Source organism: Balaenoptera borealis, assembly GCF_965194805.1.
Source record: "Balaenoptera borealis genome assembly, chromosome: 12".
In the NCBI taxonomy this organism is placed as follows: Eukaryota; Metazoa; Chordata; class Mammalia; order Artiodactyla; family Balaenopteridae; genus Balaenoptera; species Balaenoptera borealis.
Window position 1 is genome coordinate 44,785,654 of NC_138869.1, and position 21,622 is coordinate 44,807,275.

General features: G+C 47.9%; 1 protein-coding gene across 8 annotated transcripts in view; it reads right to left on the minus strand.

Moving 5' to 3' along the window:
* Positions 1-4,170: 4,170 nt before the first annotated feature.
* Positions 4,171-21,622, minus strand: part of KLHL18 (kelch like family member 18) — a 153,360-nt gene continuing 135,908 nt past the window's right edge. For 6 of the 8 annotated variants that reach the window (XM_082347382.1, XM_082347387.1, XM_082347386.1 and 3 more), the window contains 7 exons: positions 19,403-19,601; positions 17,038-17,198; positions 15,657-15,793; positions 13,916-14,153; positions 9,873-9,977; positions 8,164-8,275; positions 4,171-7,423 (listed from right to left, as the gene is read on the minus strand). In XM_082347382.1, coding sequence (XP_082203508.1) covers positions 7,037-7,423; positions 8,164-8,275; positions 9,873-9,977; positions 13,916-14,153; positions 15,657-15,793; positions 17,038-17,198; positions 19,403-19,601 — 1,339 coding nt within the window. In that variant the 3' untranslated portion in view covers positions 4,171-7,036. The remainder of the gene's footprint in view (positions 7,424-8,163; positions 8,276-9,872; positions 9,978-13,915; positions 14,154-15,656; positions 15,794-17,037; positions 17,199-19,402; positions 19,602-21,622) is intronic. The other 2 variants (XM_082347383.1, XM_082347385.1) reach the window with 1 other exon arrangement.

Here is a 21,622-nt window from a genome sequence, read left to right on the forward strand (position 1 = left end):
CTAGCCAGTGCAACAAAGCAGGAAAAAGTTAAAGGCTTCTAGGTTGGAAAGAAAAAAGTTAAACTGTCGTTATGCACAGATGACATATCATGTGTGTAGAAAATCCCAAGGAATACACATATACAACTTTTGTTTTTAAAAGATAAAATCTAATAGGGAGTTCCCTGGGAGTCTAGTGGTTAGGTTTCGGCACTTTCACTGCTATGGCCCGGGTTCAATCCCTGGTTGGGGAACATCCCTCAAGCCACATGGTGCAGCCAAAAAAAAAAAAAAGAAAAACTAATAGATAAGTTTAGCAAGGTCACAGGATATAAGACCAATATACAAAAAAAAATGGTATTTCTATATACTAGCACCAAAAAATCCCCCAAATTAAAATTAAGCAAGCACTTCCATCCACAACAGCATAAAAACAAAGATACTTAGGATCAATTTAACAGAAGGAAGTGCAACACTCATACAACAAAAATGGCAAAATATTGCTAAGAGAAACAGAGGAAGATCTCAACAAATGACATTCCATGTTCATGGATTGGAAGACTTTGTATTGTCAGTATGGTAATTCTCCCCAAATTGAACTATAAATTCAATACAATATCTATTAAAAACCCAGAAAACTTTTTGTAGAAATTGACAAGCTGACCTATAAAAGCTATATGGGAATGCAAAGTACCTAAAATATTCAACAGAATTTTTAAAAAGAACAAAGTTGGAGAACTTACATTATCTAATTTTAAGACTTACTTTAAAGCTGGAAAACTCAGTACCATACAATCAGTGTGGTACTGGCTCATGGACAGGCATAGAGATCAATGAAACAGAATTGAGGGGCTAGAAGTAAACACTTGTATTTATGGTTAACTGATTTCAACAAAGGTATCAAAGCAATTCAATGGAGGAAGAGATAGTCTTTACAACAAATGTGCTGGGACAAATGGATATCCACGCACAAAAAAAGATGAATTTTAAAATTAACTCAAATGGATTATACACCTACACAAGAGATAAAATTATAAAACTTCTAGAATTTCTTCATGACCTTGGGTTGGGCAAAAGCTCTTAAGATATGACACCAAAAAGCACAATCCATAAAAGAAATAACTGATAAAACTAAACTTAATCAAAATTAAAAACTTCTACAACATTATTAAGACACTATTAGGAAAAGAAAAAGACAAGCCACAGACTGGGAGAAAATATTTGCAAATCATTTATCTGATAAAGAATTTGTATCCAGAATATGTGAAGAATTAACTCAATAAGACATATGACCCAATTTAAAAATGGGCAAGTTTTCAGTAGATATTTTACTACAGATATACAAATGGCTAACAAGAACATGAAAAGATGCTCAAAAACCATTAGTTGTTAGAGAAATGCAAATTGGCAATTTCTTAAAAGGTTAAACATAAACTTACCGTATGTATGACCCAGGAATTCCACTCCTAGGAATATATTCGAGGAATGAAAATATATGTCACACAAAAACTTGTGCATAATAGCAGTACTATTCATAAAAGCCCTAAACTGGAAACAATCTAAATATTCATCAACTGGTAAAAAAAATGGATAAACAAAATGTGGTATATCCATACAGTGGAATACTATTCAGGAACAATCAAATAAAAAGAACAAACTACTGATATATTCCATGACATGAATGAATTTCAAAAACATTATTCTAAGGAAAGAAGCCAGACACAAAAGACCACATATTGCATGATTCCATTTATATGAAACATTTAGAACAGGGAAATCTATAGAGACAGAAAGCAAAATAGTGGTTGCCCAAGGACGGGGGTGAGAAATGGGGACTGTGTATGGGCACGAGGAAACTTTATGGATTCATGAAAATAGTATAAAATGGGGTAGTGGTAATGGTTGCACAACTCTGCACATTTACTACAAACTACTGAACTGCACTTACAATGAGTGAATGTTAAGGTATGTAAATTATACCTCAATAAAATTGTAAAAAAAAAAAAAACAACAGTGATGCAAAACAAAGGGAAACTAGGAAGCATGATTAGGTGAACTTTGAATCTGGATATACCTGACCTCAAGTTCGTCAAGAAACATAATGGTTGTGTCTCTTCCATGTATCTGGTGTCGGTACACAATAGTGGAGACTCTTAAGGAGCTCACCATCTAGTGGGTGAGACAAGCAAACAGGCCACTGCCCTGCTGGGATACAGCAGGGACAAGCATGGAGGAGAAGTACCAGGCTGACCAGAGATGCCAGACCACAGCAGCCTTCCATGCCATGCTAGGTAGTTTGGGTTTTTATCCTGAACTGCAAAACTAGAAAAAGAGAATTAAATAGGGAACTGAGCTCTGTTAGAGGAAAACATCTGTGTATCACTAGAGATGAAATAGGAAACAGTAAGCCTGGGATAATTTCTGTAAGGACTGTGAGATTCCCTTGCCATTTTTCCATTGGGTAATGTTATGTTATTGTGAGCAGCAGTAAAAACCAGTACTGTTGATCTTTGGGGTGAAGAGGAGTGGGCTCTGCTGCTAGTTGGGAAAGCAGAGGAGTTCAAAGAACAACAACAACAAAGAAATGGAAAGTCAAGCAGATGAGTCTAGCTAAAGTTCACTGGTCCACTCTCTACCCATGGGCTCTTTGGTTCTGAGCAAAGGGGTGTAGGTTACATGGAAAGGGCTGTTAATACTTTAGAGGCATCTGACCTTTCTCCCACAGTAGAGCCCACAGATAATCTGGTTTCCTCTGTTTCAACACAAAGGTACCTGTTTCCATAATCCAAACAGGGTTCTTCTCTTTCTCTCGCTGCTCAGTCTGCTTCTCGAAGGCCATCACAGTCCTGGGCAGCAGACCTCCACACTCGGGGCATGGAGGCTGGATGGATCAGCTGCTCCAGAGGACGAAGACACTGCTTTCCTCAGGTGAACTGGACTGTGAATGTGGAGATCTGGTCTCAATTCTTGATGATACTACCAGTTAGTTGATGAATCAGGTCAGTTACTCAGCCCTTCTGAGACAATTTATGTTAAAATGAGCTATGTCACCTATTGCACGGAGGTTACTGAGAGGACCAAGTGAGAATCAACAGTGTTTATATGTGAAACGTGCTGGGGGGGTGTATGTGGGAGTGACATACCCTTCCAAAAACTTTTTTAAAAAGTTATCATCCAGGGCTTCCCTGGTGGCGCAGGGGATAAGAATCTGCCTGCCAATGCAGGGGACACGGGTTTGATCCCTGGTCTGGGAAGATCCCACATGCCGCAGAGCAACTAAGCCCGTGAGCCACAACTACTGAGCCTGCACTCTAGAGCCCGCGTGCCTACAGCCCACGGTCCGCAACAAGAGAAGCCACCGCAATAAGAAGCCCGCACACTGCAACGAAGAGTAGCCCCCGCTCACGGCAACTAGAGAAAGGCCACGTGCAGCGACGAAGACCCAACACAGCCACAAAAAAAAAAAAAAAAAAGTTGTCATCCAAGAGTACAACCATTACCCACTGGATGAGACTGACCATAAGCTGACTTTTGGAAAAGTGTGAATGAAGAGTTTCCTAAAATCCACCACCACAGTAACCAGGGTGCAATCTCAGGAAGGCAGATCTGGAATGTGGCTCTATCTGGGAAAGAGGAAACTAAACACTGGAGTCCGGTTCTCACACCGGGATGAGCATACCAACCATGGTGGAAACTTGCCTGCACAAGGGCCTGAGCTGCACCCCAGTCCTAGCGAATTGGTCTCTGGGGAGGGTTCTACAAGTCAATCTGTGGTTTAAAAAATTTCCAGTGACTTTTATGTGCACCAAACCTAAGCACCTCTGGCTTGGAGGTATAAGAAAGGAGCTGGGGATTTTGGCTCCAGGCGGTCACAGGCAGTCACATTCCACTTAGGAACTCTAGGAGTTTTACGGCAGTGAGTGAAGAAAAGGGGAAATCCAAGAGAAGTGGTGATCCGGACAGGAGCAAATATGCAACATGCTCATGAAGTCTTTTGCATATATTTTTCATCAGAACCCATTCTTATAAAATATACATGTCTCTCCAAAGACTACTCTTGCCATGCTGCTGGGCTTCTTCCTTATTTTCACAGAAATATTTTCACTTTGTCCAATATTTTTTCACTGAATTACAATAAAAATATGATTTATCTCTAATTAAAAAAAATAAAACCAGGAAAGGGCAAGAAGATATTAGGAGTGTACTCTTTATTTCTCTTTGGTTTCTTAACACAAAAGACATGCGTTCTATAAATAAAAGGAATTAAGATTTTTCTGGGAAACAATAAATTGGGGGGAGGGGGAATCAGATTTCCTACCTACTCACATCTCTGTGGCCAAGTCAAAAGGCTGGACTTCAGCTCCCATCCTGGCTTTGCTCTCAGATGAAACCCAGAAGAGAAGGCTCCTTGTGTTATATAAGGGGAAATACCCTAGGACAGCGAATGCCACAGTCCTTTGCTCAGAGCTGGGCTGGACCCCAAGGTTCACTGTCCATAGTATCTGCCCTATACCCTTTTCACAATATCTATGGGTGGCATCTCTTCTTTTCATGGTTTTACTGGAAAGGCTCCAACACCAAAGGGTCAGACCAGCCACCTGTAAACAGTCATCACCATCAGACTGAGGAACCAACTGTGGAGTGTGAAAATGTTAGTGTTTGCTCACTTGTGCTCAGAGCCCAGATCAAGGCACTGGCTTCACCTTACTTGGAAACACTGACCCCAGGTGGAGCAGTGTAACTTCTACACCAGGAGGTGGGAGTAGATGTAGGAAGGCTATCACAAGAGCAGCAGATCATGGGAAAATGATCTCTCAACCCCAGTGGCAAAATCTGGGTCAGCATCCTAAGGACCTAGTGAGGCCCACTGGCTGATTCTTAACACATTCACAACCCAGGTTTGTCAGTGCTGTTGCAAATTCACAAAAGAAAGGGGCTTATAATAAGAAGACAAGCACTGATAACTCCTCTCTAACAGGAATCACAGACCCCCACCCTCCTTCCAAGTCTACCTCTAACAGGCAAACCGACAGGGAGCGAGAAATGCCAGAGCTCTACCACGAGCCCAGGCTAAACTATATCAGATTGTTAAGTCTTTTAAAATAAAAACATCATTTTCAAGTGCTTTTAGCAGAGGCCCAGCTCCTAAGTGGCAGGTAACAAAGGTACTTCCCTCTGGAAACATGGCGATTGCACACACTGGTAAACCTCACAGTCCCAGGGTAGGAGAGACGTCTCAGGTGTCACATTATGCCTTTCTGAACAGGCTTCCAGGACACCCAGGCAGGCAGCGATGGGCAGGAGACAAACGAAGTAGAGATTGGGACCCTGAGACCCAATCTTGCATTGGAAATGTATCCTCTTTTAGTCTCGACTGGAAGAATTTTAGAAAACCAAATTTTGGCAGCAGCAGTTGAAGGACAGCTCCACTGCCCAGTGCACTGGTAAGAGAAGAGTCCTCCTGTTGGGGTCCCACTGTGCAGCATCAAGGTCCCATCCACGGAGGAGGAAGGAGGAGCATGGAGTCTCTTCAAGAGGTCATTAGCTAAGATCATAGGAAGAAATATAAAATCTGTTCTTTGCAGCAGCAAGAGATTCTTTCGGCTTTTAGTTCTTTATGTCATAAAGCCAGCTTTGCTAGAATATAAAGGTCCACCTTGCTGGTCAGTCTGCCAAGGGCTGGAGGGGAGACCAGACCCCTGGAATTGGCGAGTGGATGGAGGAGCAGCGGACTGGCAGGGTAGATAAGGTTACTGGACCAAGCCAGCCGTGGCTGGTGGAAGGACCAAGTCTCTGGTTAGGTTCTAGAGGTACAAATGGTCAATGTACCTCAGAAGCATCACGATGAAGAAAACTATCCAAGAATGATAGATGGGCAAATGAGAATCTGGCCAGACCTGCTGTTTCCTGCTGGTCAAATAAGGAAGGAATGAAAGTGGGGTGGGAATCTGCATGAGTGCCATGGTGGCAGTGGGAGATAACCACAGGGGCATCTGGAGCCTCCAGCGACAAGCTGGGAGCTCCCACCTAGAAGAGTGGCAATAACTTAGCCAACTCGCTAAGCCTACGATTAAAAAAGTCCTCTGATAGTGGGTGTGAAGACAAACCCCACGAGCACCTTGCTACAGGACTGGTCGAGTGTGCACTGATTCTGGACACGCAGGGGCTCAGAGGGAACCCCGAGTGCCATGCGAGGCCTTAGGACCCTGGGATCCGAATGTGGGAGCGGATACCACCCTTCTCACGTTGGGTGGTTTTCCATTTAAACACATATTTGCCTCTAGTGTCTTTTATGTTTTCTTCTTGCAAAAAAATGTTCACTTTAAAAAATTATTTTTCTTTTCAGTTTCTTTCAAGTGTTTCTTTAACTTTCCTTCAGTTTCTTTCAAGTATCTTTTATCCTCTCCCTCTGTTTCTCCTGAACAAGATGAAAAAGACCTCATTGAAATCCCAAAATTAGACACAGGAAAAGCTTCTGTTCCTCCTGCTTACTCAGCAATGCAGACAAAATTCTCGGTGCACTCGGATGGAGGGAGGAGGTGCCTGTGTGCAACCAGCACTGCCGTGGCTGCAGCCTCGCAGTGAGGACAACCCGGCCTGTGTCCCTCCTCTCCCACCCACACCCCACAGTTTCCAACACGCTTGGCCACTGAAGCCACCCCATCGCAAACTGGCCACAACACGGCTGGCGAGCAGTAGGCAAGGAGTGTCAGATGGAAGACACTCTGCAGATGGGTCACCCACAGAGCTGTGGCAGGTGGGAGCTGGGCTTGGATGGAGCCTGTGGACATGTGGACCAGCAAAGCAGTCCTGTGTCACCAGCTGCGGGACCCAGAGGGGCTTCTGTCCCACGCTGTGCATCTTGATGACCTAGGCCTGAAGGTCACAAGGGCTGCACAGGGAGGGAGGACTTAAGCACCTGGAAAAACTGTACCTCTGGCAAGCTCACGTTTCACCCTGTCTTCTGGTCCACCACCTCTTCCGAGGGGGACTATCCCTGGAAGGAAGTGCCTGTGTTTGTACCAGATCCCTACCCCACCACATCCCACCCTTCGCCTTAGATGGTGAGGAGAGGGATGCAGCCCACACCGACCCCTCCCTCGTGACATGCCATGGGGGCCATAAACGTCCAGCGGTCCGTGTCTGGGTCGTACATCTCCACCGAGCTCAGGTTCGACTGTCCATCGTAGCCCCCCACGGCGTAGAGCCGCCCGCAGCTGGCCACCAGGGAGACCCGGCTCCGGCGTGTGTGCATGGGGACTATCAGGCACCACTGGTCCGCCACAGAGCTGTACACCTCGGCGATGCTGAGGAAGCCCGAGCCGTCGTAGCCCCCGCACACAAACATCTTGCTTCCCAGGGAGGCAGCTCCGTGCCGGCAGCGCTTGTTGAGCATGCCGGCCGCCGGGTGCCAGGTGGCTGTGTGGTGGTTGTAGTGCTCCACCTGCAGCGGGGAGAGAGGTGCAGGTTCGGGACAGTCAAAGCCAAAGCTTGGTCACCGGCGGCCCACCTGGCATCAGGCCCCAGGGGGAGGCCTGGGGACGAGGAGCTCTGCCAGTGTGTGCTCTGCCCCTGATGCCCAGTTTCCTCAGCTGCGCACCTGCTCGTGGGCTTATAGGGACAGGTGAGAGAGAGATGGCCTAACCTGACCAGTTCTGTTTACACCTGAGGAAACAAATTAAGGAGTTGCCCAGGATGCCCTGCTATGTAGTGACAGAGCCGGGATGAGAGCAGGGTCTCCTGAGATCTGTGCACAGTGTGTTCCCTCACAGCACTGACTGACTTTGGAGTGACCAGTAAGTGGCTCTCGAGATTTTTTTAAAAGAATAAATGCAATTTCAAACAAATTATCCAGAAGAATGCAACTATTTGAAAATTCACCCTCTGTATATGACTGGGCTTACTTTGGGCAGGAATTTCACCAGGTCTCACGCAGCATCCGCTGGGGAACTGAACAGGGTGGGGGTGTGGGTGGTATGGCCACACTCTACGTCTCTCCTTTGTGCACACTGGTTCCCATTCTTGGAAGCATTACAGAGCATGTGGCAGATGGCCTGAGGCCTCTAGATGACACCTTACCTAGCAATGGCAAGGCTGAGGCTTTTTCCAAAGAATATCCTTTCAAAATAACTCTCAAAGATAACAAGAGTAGGTGCCCTTAGCCCAGGAGTAGTCCAGACTCACACTATTGAAGATCTGCAAACCGTCATGGCCGCCCGACACGTATATCCTGCCCTCAAAGACTGTAACCCCTGCAGCACTGCGATTGGAGCTCATCGGGGTCACCACAGTCCACCTTCAGGAAAGAGGCAAAGTAGAAGGGGAGCCATGAGATTTGGTGTTCCTGTCCTCCCAAGACAGCTTAGAAGGATTCAGGGGAACTGTGCTGTGTTCCGTCTCACCCTGGACAATCTCCCCACTTCTTATCGCCTCCCACACCACCTCTGCTAAGGGCTCACTCTGGCTGCCGCCTCTCACTTTAAGCTTCGAGCCCATAGCCGGTCATCTCTGCCGGCACTCAAAATGAGCATTGCCCAAGCAAGACCTCTCTGACAGATCTGCTCCTCCATCACACTCCCTGGTCTGGATAATGGGACCGCTAGCTACCTAGTTGCTATCCTTATAATCTCAGCATTTTTATGACCTCTTCTCCATCATCCTCAACATTCTGTGGTCACCACGACCCCCCTGGTTTGCTTCCTAGTCACTGCTTGTCCCCATCCCACTACTGCTGCCCGAGCTCTGGCCTCTCACTGGACCACTGCAACAGTCCCCTTACAGGTGGCCTGGCTTTCCGACCATCCCCATTCCGATCCTGCATAGCACGTCCTCTAGTGAGGACTCCTGTTTCCTCTAAGGCAGACTCCAAGTTCCTTAATGTGGTTCTTTACCACTTGGTCCTCATCCACTTTCCAGCTTCGCCTCCTGCCATGCGCCACCCACACCTGCTCCTCAACCACACATAGCTCTTTCTTATCTCCAAGCCTCTCTTCCTGCTGTCCCCCCACCTGGGATGCACGTCTCCCACTATCCACAATGGGTCTCCCCTTAGAAAACATCTCTGCAACCTGACTCTCCCCCGAGCTGTGGGGAAGATGAGAGCCCTCCCCACTCTGTGCTCAAGAGCTCTAGACATAGGCACCCAAGGGAGGACGATCACCTTGTGCTGTGGCCCCAACAGACTAGGTGTTACTTAAGGATCTGAGACCCTGCTCGCTGCCCGATACATAGTAAGTTGGTTAAGTGAATGGAATATTGGCTTAAAAGCACTGTGATGAATCCATTCTACTAATGTGCTTATATTGGTATAGTATAAGCTGATTCAAATACTGAAATGAAGAACTGGGGCTAACCTTGCCAGTGTTTTCCAAAGAGTGTTCCGCAAAATAAGCCCACCAGATGGTGACAGGTGTTAGATAAAATGAAGTTAAAGAGGTGTCTCTGCCGCAGAATTTTTCAGTCTTTAAAATAGTCATATGTATTATGGGAAGATGAGGCCTCTGGTGGTACAGACATCAATGTTTCCCAAGCTTCTCTGAGTATTTGAAACGTAACTTTTTTTTTCCAAATCCTATCTTAACCACTTTGGAAAGTGCTGTTCATGTCTCATCCCCTTTCACCTGCATTTCTATTAAAATGCGCTGATTTAGTTAAGAGGTACAGAGCATTAATAAATGTTTCCAAGTATCTAAGCAGACTGTTTTTAGAATTTATTTAATCATTCATTCATTTAACCAAAGGTTATTAAATACCTATTATATGCAAGGTACTACAGGGGCTAAATAGGTGAGATATTCCCTATCCTTGAGAAGCATGATTAAAAGACTGCAGTTCTGACTTTTCACACTCTGTTTAGCAAGCTCCAGTTGCCCCAGGGGAGCTGGAGTCCTTACTTGTCCGTCTCAGGTGAGTAGGCCTCCACAGAGTTGAGAGAAGAGCTGCCATCATAGCCACCACAGACGTAGATCTGCCCGTCCAGCACGACCGTCCCCATGGCACTGAAACACAGGTGTCATCCCGATGGGCCTCAGACTTCTTGGGGCAACCTCTCACGCTCACTGAGAAGTAAACCTAGCCCCCAACTGCCTCTTTCTACAACAGACCTAAATCCCAGGAATGTGACTAAGCAAAGTGTAACACTGAGGGAAAAGGAGCTGCCCTGTGGTTCCTCTTGCCTCCCGCCCCCCTGCCTGGGGTTACTTCCTCTCCCTCCTCCTCAGTCCCTGATATGCTCATCTTCCACCCTGCTGTGCTCAGGGTCTGATTTACCTTTAAGGCCCAGGTCAAATTCCTCTCTCTCCTCCTCCAAAAGCCATCCTGGATCCCCCAACAAGAATTACTCCCTCCCAGCCCCACGCTCCCAGAGCAGCTCCTTTATCACAGCTCCTGTCAGTCGTCCATTCGTTCAGCACGTTTTCATCAGGCCCTCACGAGGCACACCATCCCACGCACCAGGTTTAGAGAACTGAGCAAGCCAGACTCCTGCCCACGGGGTACCAGGAATCGACCTGCCACCTCTTAACAAGTGGGAACCTCCTGGAAGACTGGGGTCTCTATCAGTGCGACCCTGACAGTACTTAGTGTGGTGCTTCGTACGTAACAAGCCCTCAACATACATTTGTTGTGTTACCTTGATTTCCCCACTCAATTCACTATAAAGTTTGACAGACATCTTTTCATTACATACATGGCCCTGCATGTCCCCTAATCTGTCTTAGTGGGTGAGGCAACAGCTTCTGTTTGTTTCGTACTTACTACACACATCAGGTGCTCCACACTTGCTATTTTTCACTCTCACCACATCCTGCATGAAGCATCACCATCACCACTGTATAGATGAGTAGCTGTGGCTTGGGGAGTCTGGGCTATCCTCTCAGGGCTGCCCAGAGAGAGGCAGGCCTTAGATTTCAATGACACAAGTCTGCTTCCCACACTGTTCATCATGCCAAGCTCTCCTAAGAATCTTCTACATAAAGCCTCATGAAAAATTAAACATGAATGCCAAGCTGCCCGATTCACTGTCTTCAAACCTGATGCTGGAGAAGATTAAAAATGAATCTGGGTGTCTAACAAATAGGAAAATAAACTATACCAGGCTTTACAGCCCCCTTTCAAACGTATACAGCAAATCAAAGTGATCCACACGATGTCCCTGAACCAGCCTGAAAGAGGAAAAGGACCTGCCTTGGGAGAGGACTGTGGGAAGGTCACAAACTCACTAGACATGTCACTATCCTTCTAGAAGTGGACAAAAGTAACAAGTTAGGAGTTCAACAAAAATGTGAGAAAGAATCGAGAGGTGCCACAAAACTGTGTGAGATTAACTATCAACGAAACGGTAAAGACAGTGTGAAGAGATAAGGGGAAGAAACGCTGACAAACGTGGACTGGAATACGGCATGGGAGAAGGCTCCACGCAAGCGGCCTGGAAGACCGGAGAAGGACAGGGAATGACGGCAGAAAGGAGGCTGTCACCAACCGGCAGGACAGAGGGGGTGTGGTTCATCAGGGGAGAAGTGACTGTGAACATTTTAAGGTAGCCTGTAATTTAAAGGGGACAAAATGGAGCTGGGCCGACGCTACTAATGACAGGGCGTTAACCACAGTGAGGGAAAGGGCTACCCGGAGGGCTCCTCCCAGACAGCACTCCAAATCCCGCGACGTCGCAGCTCGCAAGTGGCCCAGAGCAGACACACGACGAAGAACAACTGATTGCCATCAAAGCGAAAAAGGCCCTCCTGGCTGGGGATATATATGGAGCAGTGAGTTATTCGAGGATACAGAAAGCTGCAAAGTATCCAAGGAGCAAGAAGGGGAAGCACGGAGGCAGAGGTGGGGGGGAGGAAGGAACCACGAGAGTGTAGCTTACGGCTTCAGGAGGAGCAGATCTTCTATACATATTTTTTCTTCCAAAAACGAAGCTACTTTGGCCTTTTGTGAATCTTACTGGTACAAAGGCAGATTCCTCCCTGCTCAAGGCCACAAACAAACACTACTGAACGTGATACACCATGTGTATCAAGGACCATGTGTGACAGTTTCGTGTGACAGTTTCATGTGGCAAAGGACTGCCACACTGAAACATGACTCTTCTTCCTGACCACATGCAGTGACTTGATCTTTTTTTTTTGGCGGTCACGTGATCTTACAAGTAGAAAACCCAAATCATGGCCAGACAAAGGGGTCTGTAAGGCAAATACTCAGACGAGAGAATTACAAAGCAGAAAGGCCTTTAAAGGGCAACTGGTCCCGTGGTTTTCGAACTGCCCCTTTCAAAAAAAATTTCATTTAACTTTTTCCTCCTGAAGTTGGGCATATGTCAAGGAAGCTCAGTACATAAGAGGGATAAACGCAGAGCTGTTCTGGTTAAACGGGCAGGGGGCCTTGGATGGCTGTCCCATCTTCCGTTAGTTTTGGAAGAGAAACATCAGAGTGTCATCTGAAACCACGATCTTGGGTCTTCCCTGGTCGCGTAGTGGTTAAGAATCTGCCTGCCAATGCAGGGGACACGGGTTTGAGCCCTGGTCCAGGAAGATCCCACATGCCATGGAGCAACTAAGCCCGTGCGCCACAACTACTGAAGCCTGTGCGCCTAGAGCCCATGCTCCACAACAAGAGAAGCCACCGCAATGAGAAGTCCATGCACTGCAACGAAGAGAAGCCCTGGCTCGCCGCAACTAGAGAAAGCCCACGTGCAGCAACGAAGACCTAACACAGCCAAAAACAAACAAACAAACAAAAAAAATACCACAATCTGGTGCGGCTACCCCAAGGGTGGGAGAACACAGAGCCTGTCCAGTTACACTCTCCCCCTCCAAAGCTCCTGCCGTCCAACCATGACAATACCCCACACACGGCTGACGTAAGGAAGGATGCTGCCAGTCACTTTGGCACTAAGAAGACTAAATGGAAGCACTATGTTTTCTTACTCAGGAAATGTGAGCAGGAGGAGACAAGTGGCTGGAAGGCGTTAAGAGACATAAATTTGGGACTTCCCTGGTGGCGCAGTGGTTAAGAATCCGCCTGCCAATGCAGGGGACACGGGTTTGAGCCCTGGTCTGGGAAGATCCCACATGCCACGGAGCAACTAAGCCCGTGCGCCACAACTACTGAGCCTGCGCTCTAGAGCCCGTGAGCCACAACTACTGAGCCCGCGTGCCTAGAGCCTGCGCTCTGCAACAAGAGAAGCCACCGCAATGAGAAGCCACCGCAATGAGAAGCCCGCGCACCGCAAGGAAGAGTAAGGCTGGCTGCAACTAAAGAAAGCCTGCGCACAGCAACGAAGACCCAATGCAGCCAAAAATAAATAAATAAATAAATTAATTAATTCATTAAAAATTTATTTAAAAATAAAGAGAGAGACATAAATTCGGTCCACCTCACAACTAGCTGTGTGCTCATGCCTGGGGGACGTGTGGCATCCAGAAGTAAAGAGTACTGTTGTGGTTCACACACTCCCTGGTAGTGAAAGCACATGTGGGGCAGGGATCCTGGGGGAAAGAAAGTATAAAGAGGAACACCTCGGATTCCCTTTTATGACTAATAAAGTTAAATCCTCCTTATTCTTCAGGTTTCAACTTTAATCTCACCTCTTCCCTGAAATCTTCCAGACCTTCCAGTCCAGCTTCTCTCCTGCCTCGCGTCTTCCATAATACAAACCTTTAGTCCTTACCTGGCACTTAAAAAATAAAACTTCCAGGTGTCCCTGTCTTCCCTGTCTTGTCTCCCCAAGTTCCTCAAAGGACAAGGCAGGGGTTTTACTTTTAAGCAGATGGGGGCTGGCTTCCAGGAGGTACGGGCAGTGGCTGGCCTGGCTGCAGGGGATCCCCAGGCTGAAGCCAGCGTCTGCTGTACAATGTGCTCTGCTTGTCTAGCATGGTGTCTCCCAGATGCCTGGTGTGTATGCTCAGGACGTACAGACCGGCTCCCACAATACCTTCTCTTGCTATTCATGCTCCCCACTCGGGTCCACGTGTCCGTCTCTGGGTTGTAGACCTCCACAGTGCTCAGCCGCAGCTGGCCGTCATACCCCCCGATGGCATAGAGGAGTCCGTTCACCACGGCCACACCGACACGGCTGCGGGCTGTGGTCATGGGACGGCACTTCTCCCAGCGATTGGCGATGGGGTCAAACACTTCCACCACATTCAGGGAATCACCTGCATAAAAATTTGCTACTCAAATTAAAACAAATGAGACCGCTCGTTTAGATCACAGCTGTTGCGCAATGATTATACGGAATGTTCAATTTTGTCCTATCAGCTCTTCCCGCAGAATTACTCAAGCCAGGAGGACCCACAAAGAAACTGCAGCCATGATAACCTCAAACTTAATTCTTTAAGGAAAATCAGAATCAGACAGGAGGCATTTATTTACTTCCTAGAGAAGGCAGTTTTAAGTTGCAAGGAGGTTCTTCACCTGCTTAAAGGCAAAGGTGAAGGCAAATGGATCCACTATTTCCCCGACACAGAGCATGAGATGGCCTCCAATGTGACTCTCACTTCCTAGCGGTGACCCTGGGCAAGCTGCTTTGTATCCCCATCTTCTGTTCTCACATGTGAAATAATCTCCATAGCAGAGTTCCCATGAGGATTAAATGATATAATATGTAAAACACCTAGCATAGTTCTAGAATATACCAAGTGCTCAATAAACAGTAGTCACAGTAGCAAGGAATAATAACTCCAACCCTACCATTTTCATCAGTTTTTTAAGATCAAATAAAATAACCCCCTCCCTGTTTTATTCTGCTTTGGGACACTCAGCACCTGCCACGCTCTAGCGTTTACTAGTTGAGGACTTACCTTTTCCAGGTCATATGGTTAACAAGTAGCAGAGGCCAGTACCCACCTCCCATTAACTTTCAATTAAAAACGAAACTGCCCAGGACTGCCCACCCGCTCCCCACCTCCCACAAGCTTGGAAAAGGCCTGGCCTTCACATCCGAGGTGACGACTCCCTGTGCCACTGCACTGCAAGGATTCAGGTGTCTCCACTGCCCTCTCCTAGATCGCTACTGCCCTGCAGTGGTGCCTGGGGTGGGCAGGAGTGCGGGTGCCCCATGGAGGTTTCCTGAAAACTTGACTGTATGATACAGGAACTGCCAATAACACATGGACTACAAGGCATGTGGGTTTCACTGGAGGTAAGAGGTGAAGAGTAAAAAGTATTGATAGTGCAGACCATGCGTATTTGGAGAATCTTCCTTCTTATGGTGACACTCTCACAGTCTAAGCCCAGAGATCCACATGACCGAATGTGATGAGCCTGGTAACAGAATTGGGTCTCTGATTATATCCTATCCAAAGCTGAGTAAATCCCATAGGTGACGTGATATTAGGGGAAGAGTGCGGGCTCAGGAACCAGGACCTGAGTTCTAGTCCTTGCTCAGCCAAAAGACTTGTGTGAACGTAGCTAAAGTTCTCTGAGCCTCGATTTCCCCATTGTGAAGGAAGGGGGCCAGGCCTCCAGGGTTTCTAAAGGTCCCTTTTGCGCTGATATTCTGCTTCAATGGTATTAATATCTGACATGCGCTAACTGCAGAACAAGTATATAAAATCAAGAGGGATAAAGGTGGTGACATGCAAGGGGGAGGAAGCAGAGGGCCAGGCTAGATTGTTTGGTGCTTCAACCACGGCATCCAAGACAGGGCTCTACAAAGGGGAGCTGCAAGATACCTGCTGAGTTGAGGCCCCCCACGGCATAGATGAGCCCAGCGATGGACGTGCAGCAGCGAGGCCGAGTTCTGAAAGCTGGCAGGTGGGGCCGGCGCTCTGGCATGAGGTGATAGTCCTTTGCTTCATCTACCAGGTCCCTGGAATAAAGTGCAAGATGCTAGGACAGGAGGTATTCTCTCCACTTGGCCCACATTTGTAGGTCTGAGCCTGGCTCCCCCAACCACAACTGCAGGGGAAACATGGGAGGAGAAGCCTTCTGGAAGGTTTGGTCTCAAAGAACCCAGGTGAGTCCAGGGGAAAGTATACACAGCTATTGGGACGTGCTCAGCATTGGAGGGGCAAGATGAGCAGAGCCCACCTCTGTTAGTTTAATAGAAGAAATACAGGGTGTTCCCTAAAATAGCTAGCCTTGGGGAGGTTCAACAAGCTGCTTGCATCCTGTTGCCACTCAGACCCAGCTCTTCCTTTCCATCCCTATGGCGCACACCCAGCAATTAACCATCTCACCTGGACTGTGGCAGCAGAAGCCAACTGCTCCTGAGAGATCTCCCTGCCTCCAGCCCCACCCCTCCATTCCAGCCTCCACACCGGGGTCCAAGCTGGTTTTCTAAGACCCTTCGATAACTACCCACTGCCTACAGAACAAAGCTCAAACTCCCCAACAGCACCCTTGAGACTGCTCATCACAGGGTCTCAGCTACCTCCAGACACACCTCCACCCCTCCCTGACATACACACTTTCACGCTGCGTGGACCACGCCACTGACTTCTTCCTGAACCAGCTGTGAATATAAGGAGCAATTTGAAGGAAGATGCATATTTTCCTCTGCTGCTCTACTTTTATAACAATCTTTCTACAGGGCTGCCATCTCCTGGGCTGTTTTGGTGGCTCTGCTGCACCCTGTTGTTTTTGATTTACTCTGGGTAACAGTTTTGCATGCTGCTAAACATGTCCCACCCCTGCCCATCACTGTAGCTGGGCAGACCCACCTGAGGCCAGCACACTGACTAATGTTTACTGAAGAGGATGAGGAGCCTCAGGAAGTCACCAATAAGTCAGCTGCTGGTGTGGACAGGGTCCGGGCAGGCAGTATAGACGCCTGTAGGTCCATAAACAGCTCAATGGAAGGAGATGCTAGAAAATCCTCAAATAACTTAGGGGAGGAAGCCCCTTTTGCCTTGCTGCTCCTATGCGGCACATTTCTTTGCCCAAGGTGAGAGACTGGGGCTCTTCCAGGTTCTAGACAGAAGGCAGATCGATCTGTGTGCTGTGAATTAAGAACAACCACTCCAAATCCTTCCTCCCCCGAGCTAAGTGGCCAAGTTCTCTTCTCCGTCCAGACCCTTGGCATCATTCTTGTGCAGGCCCACCTCTGCTCACCTGCATTTGTGGCAGCAACGCACCAGGTCATCCTGCTGCACTCGGTCTGACAGGAACTGAGGCCGGCAGAGGGGCAGGCGGATATTGGACAGCAGCTCAGGCAGGCAGGTTCCCCTCTGCTCCCGGTCGTATCTGACCCAGGCCAACACGGCCTCAAAGACCTGCCACAACAGAGAGGGGAAGCTCTGGCGGCAACTCCTCCACCCAGAGGCCACACCCCTGTACCCCCCAATCTCAAGCGCTCTGCTCCCTATACTGGGCCCACCAGTCTTTCTTCCTACTTGTCTCCTGAATCCACTGTTTTCTCTCCACGTCCCCAGCTACCCCATTCAGTCCACTTTCTTGAAAGGCAAGCCTAGGTTACCGCAACACCTTCCTGGCTTTCATTATGACTTCCTAACAAAAACCTGTCAAAGCTTCCTTCTTCCTTCCTGTACTGTAACAAAGTGCTGTTGACCTTCCCTCCCACTGCTCCTGCACCCTCTTCTCTAGCCAGGCCGGCTGTCCCCTTCACCTCGAATGTCCCCATCTCTTCCTTTCCATCTAAACCCATTCCCATTTCTTTTAAGGCCTGGATCCAGATCCGTGTTCTCCAAGGAGGCTTCCCTAATGGCTCTGGTCACAAGGCTATCTCCCTCTAAAGCCCCATAGCCCTTGTAGAATGTATCACTGCAATAGATGTGAGCTGCCCTGGGTCATATTACCTAGCAGAAGAGCCAGGGACAGAACCCCTTGCTCTTGGGATGGGGCTCTTTCCTCCAAATCTCAGGGCCCTCACTGCTGAGCCCAGAGTTCACTTTTCTAACGGTCACTAATACGGAGGTGTGAGGACTCTTCAGACGTTAAGGAAATGAGCTGAGTTGGGACTAACATCCCAACGGCTTGCCTCCTGGAGCCTGGGGCTCCTTCTGCCGAGGGATAGCTTCATGATAGGCCAGGACTCATGACCAACTGACCAGATGAGCAGAGGCCTTGCCGCAGTGGTGCGCTGGGTGCCTGCAGGGCCAGGTCCAATTCCCCCCACATCCGACGCCCTTCACTGCCCAGCCCTCGTCACCCTCTGCTCAAAGAAACATTGACTCACTGTCCTCTTAAGACAACTTGCACCACACTTTTGTTGAACAGAAAGGATGTCCTTCACTCCTCTCCGGCTACTAACACCCTATGCTCTCATTTAATCTTTTCTTGACCGCTCCAAGCAGATGTCTTCTTTGTCCTCAGAGGACCCTGTGATCACCCACACCTCACCTTGCCAATAGCTTCACTTCCTCTTCCATGCAACCAACTCCACTTAGCCTTGGGCATGGCTCCCTCTCAGGTCCCCGGTAGCCTATTTCCTCACCTTTCTCTCACCCGACATGGATTCCAAGGGTCATTATTCCCATGTTAGTCTCCTATCTCTCTTAATCATACTTAACTGGAAAAAAATCTGTACCCTGGTGAAGTCCAGCTCTTTATATCCAATTCACCCCCTACCCTGCACCAGTATATGCAGCTGATAGAAAACACACAACAGGGCTGACCAGCTCATATTGAACTTGTGACTGAAAAATCTCATCTGGCCCTGCTTCCTATCCAGCCCTCTCCATTTCCTGAGCTTCGTCCATTTACTCTCCCCCTTTCCTAGAGGACTGGTTCATACCTTTTCATCTCTCCTCAAACGTCTAACATTCCTCCCTCATCCTCACTCTCAGCTGAGAACACAGAAACAAACAAGAAGAGAGTGTGAATAAAAACTCCCAGCATCTCCCTTCCCACCCATCCTCCCCCTGCGCTGGGCATGTGCTCTCCTTCTCCCTCTTGTGGCCGTGGATGTGAACAGCCTAAGCTCCTCTCAAACACACACCCCGTGCCCTACACTCTGTCTCTTCTCACTTACCCCAGGACACCATTCTCCCTTTTCTCCTACATTACCAATTCTTCCCTCTCTTCCGAAAAATTCCCATCAGCAGTCCAACTGTACTGTAATTTCTCTCATCTTAAAAAAAACAAAACCCTCTTGACTCCATATTCCCCCCCAGCAACTGCCCCCACGCTCTACTCTCCTTTAGAGTAAGACTCTTTCAGAAAGTTATCTATGCTCATTTCCGGTTCACAGAAACATTATTTCTAATAGTAAATTTTGGAAATAACCTGAACATTGAAGAATGAGGGTCACAGCGTTGATAAAAATCAGCTGAATATTATTTAGACACTAAAATATGTAAAAAGTTTTCATGAAAAATGCATATGGTATGATAAAGCAAACCCATAATAAACAACAGCTGCACACACACCATGATCTACATTTTGAAAAAAGTAAAATAGAAAACAAAGGTTAGAAAGAGCAGCAGTCCCCATGTCACCTCTGGACTGCTCTACAGACCTGCTCCTCTGATTTCACATTCAGCTCATCCCGAGACACCAGTTCAAGCACGTCTTCCAGGGGCAGGGCCAGGAACTCTTCCGACATGGACACCTCCACAAAGTGCTGGTGGATGAAGCTGTTGGCCGCGTCGTATAGCACGGCACACATCATGGTCTCAGCAAACTGGCGTACACCCAGGCAGTTTTTGGGGTGAAGCCTTTTGGCATAAGAGAAGATAAAAAGAAAAAAGTTAGGGGCTTCCCTGGTGGCGCAGTGGTTGGGAGTCTGCCTGCCAGTGCAGGCGACACGGGTTTGGGCCCTGGTCTGGGAGGATCCCACATGCCGCGGAGCGGCTGGGCCCGTGAGCCACAATTACTGAGCCTGCGCGTCTGGAGCCTGTGCTCCACAACAGGAGAGGCCGCGATGGTGAGAGGCCCGCGCATCGCGATGAGGAGTGGCCCCCGCTTGCCGCAGCTGGGGAGGGCCCTCGCGCAGAGGCGAGGACCCAGCACGGCCATAAATAAATAAATAAACAAATACTTTTTAAAAAAAAAAAAAAAAGAAAAAAGTTAGAGGAAGAATGTTATCTTTGATCATTCTCAAGTTGGTTCTGGGTAGAGTTACAGAATGGAAAAAAAAAAAAAACAAGCTCTGCCCTCAGCTTTAGTGGAAACCCCCTGTGTGACATCAGGTGAGCTTCTCTGGGACTCAACTTGTAAAGGTATAAAAATAAGGCAGGGGCTTTCCTGGTGGCGCAGTGGTTAAGAATCTGCCTGCCAAAGCAGGGGACACGGGTTCAAGCCCTGGTCCGGGAAGATCCCACATGCCGCAGAGCAGCTAAGCCCGTGCGCCACACTACTAAGCCTGCACTCTACAGCCCGCAAGCCAGAACTACTGAAGCCCACGCGCCACAACTATTGAAGCCCGCACACCTAGAGCCCGTGCTCCTCAACAAGAGAAGCCACCACAATGAGAAGCCCGCACACCGCAACGAAGAGTAGCCCCTGCTCGCCGCAAATAGAGAAAGCCTGCATGCAGCAACGAAGACCCAACGCTGTCCAAAAAAAAAAAAAAAAAAAAAAGGCAGATTATCCTCAAAGGAGCCTGCCTCTTGGGCCTAGTGCTCCGTGTGTCTATATGGAGTGAGCTCTCTGGGAAGTCCTGGGAAGCAGCTCTCAGGAGAGAAGAATAGAGCACATACTGGAAAACTTTGCTTTCTTTCAGTGGTTGACATTCTTGACTGAACGTCCACCTCTGGTCACCGGGAAGGCCCTGAAGATGTAGAATGAGAGTTTAAACCACATGAAGAGATGACTTCTTTAATATCAGGACCCTTACACTTTTTTCTTTCCTTTTTTTTTTTTTTAAACAAAAAGAGGCTCTATGGGCCTGACTGTTCAGAAAACAGCGGCAGCTATCACTTATTTGGCACCATCAGTGAGTCAAGTACTTTGCCAGGGCTTCTAGACATTCTCCAGGATCTTTTAAACAACACTCCACAATAGTAATTGCTCTCATTTTTAGGTGGAAAACTGAGGCTCGGAGAAACTAAGAAATGTGCTCATCGTCCCTCTACAAGCAAGTGATGGTGCTGAGATTGAACTCTGGCCTTTTGTGCACACTCCCACAGTCCTGAGACAGACCTGCACTCATCAGGGCCAGGGAAACCCAGGGTAAATTCTGACCCTGCCACAATGGGCAACTTGGGTGGATTCCTTAGGCTCCTCAAGTGTCAGTAATAGCCTCACCTAGAAAAAGGTGATGACAACAGCTACTCACCTCCGAGGGCTGTGGCCATGACTAAGTAGGAATGTAGGAAATGCATCCGACATGGTGCTTGGTATGAAGTTAGCTTCTGGTTTAATTTTTATTATGGTTGTTTTTCTTACTACTATTACACCTGATAAAATTCCAAATGAGCCCAATGTGGTTCCAAAATCTTGGTGACAGCAGTGGACCATGGGGGATATGGCTTTTCTTATTTTGATTTTGTGACTGACAATCTTGTGGCGGGAGATGATACATATTAGATTAAAATTGCCCAGGTTTACTCTTCTTTGTGAGAACGCTTTCTCTTCCCCCTCTCCCCCATATTAAGGGTTACAGTAAGCTATACTTACTAGTCGATATTCACCATTGCCCACCCCGGTAGCAGACCCGTCAGGGACTGAAAGGGCAGAGCATCTCAGGAGCCTGGCTTTATGACTAGTCTAAATTCTGCATAGCTGTTTTTTCGTT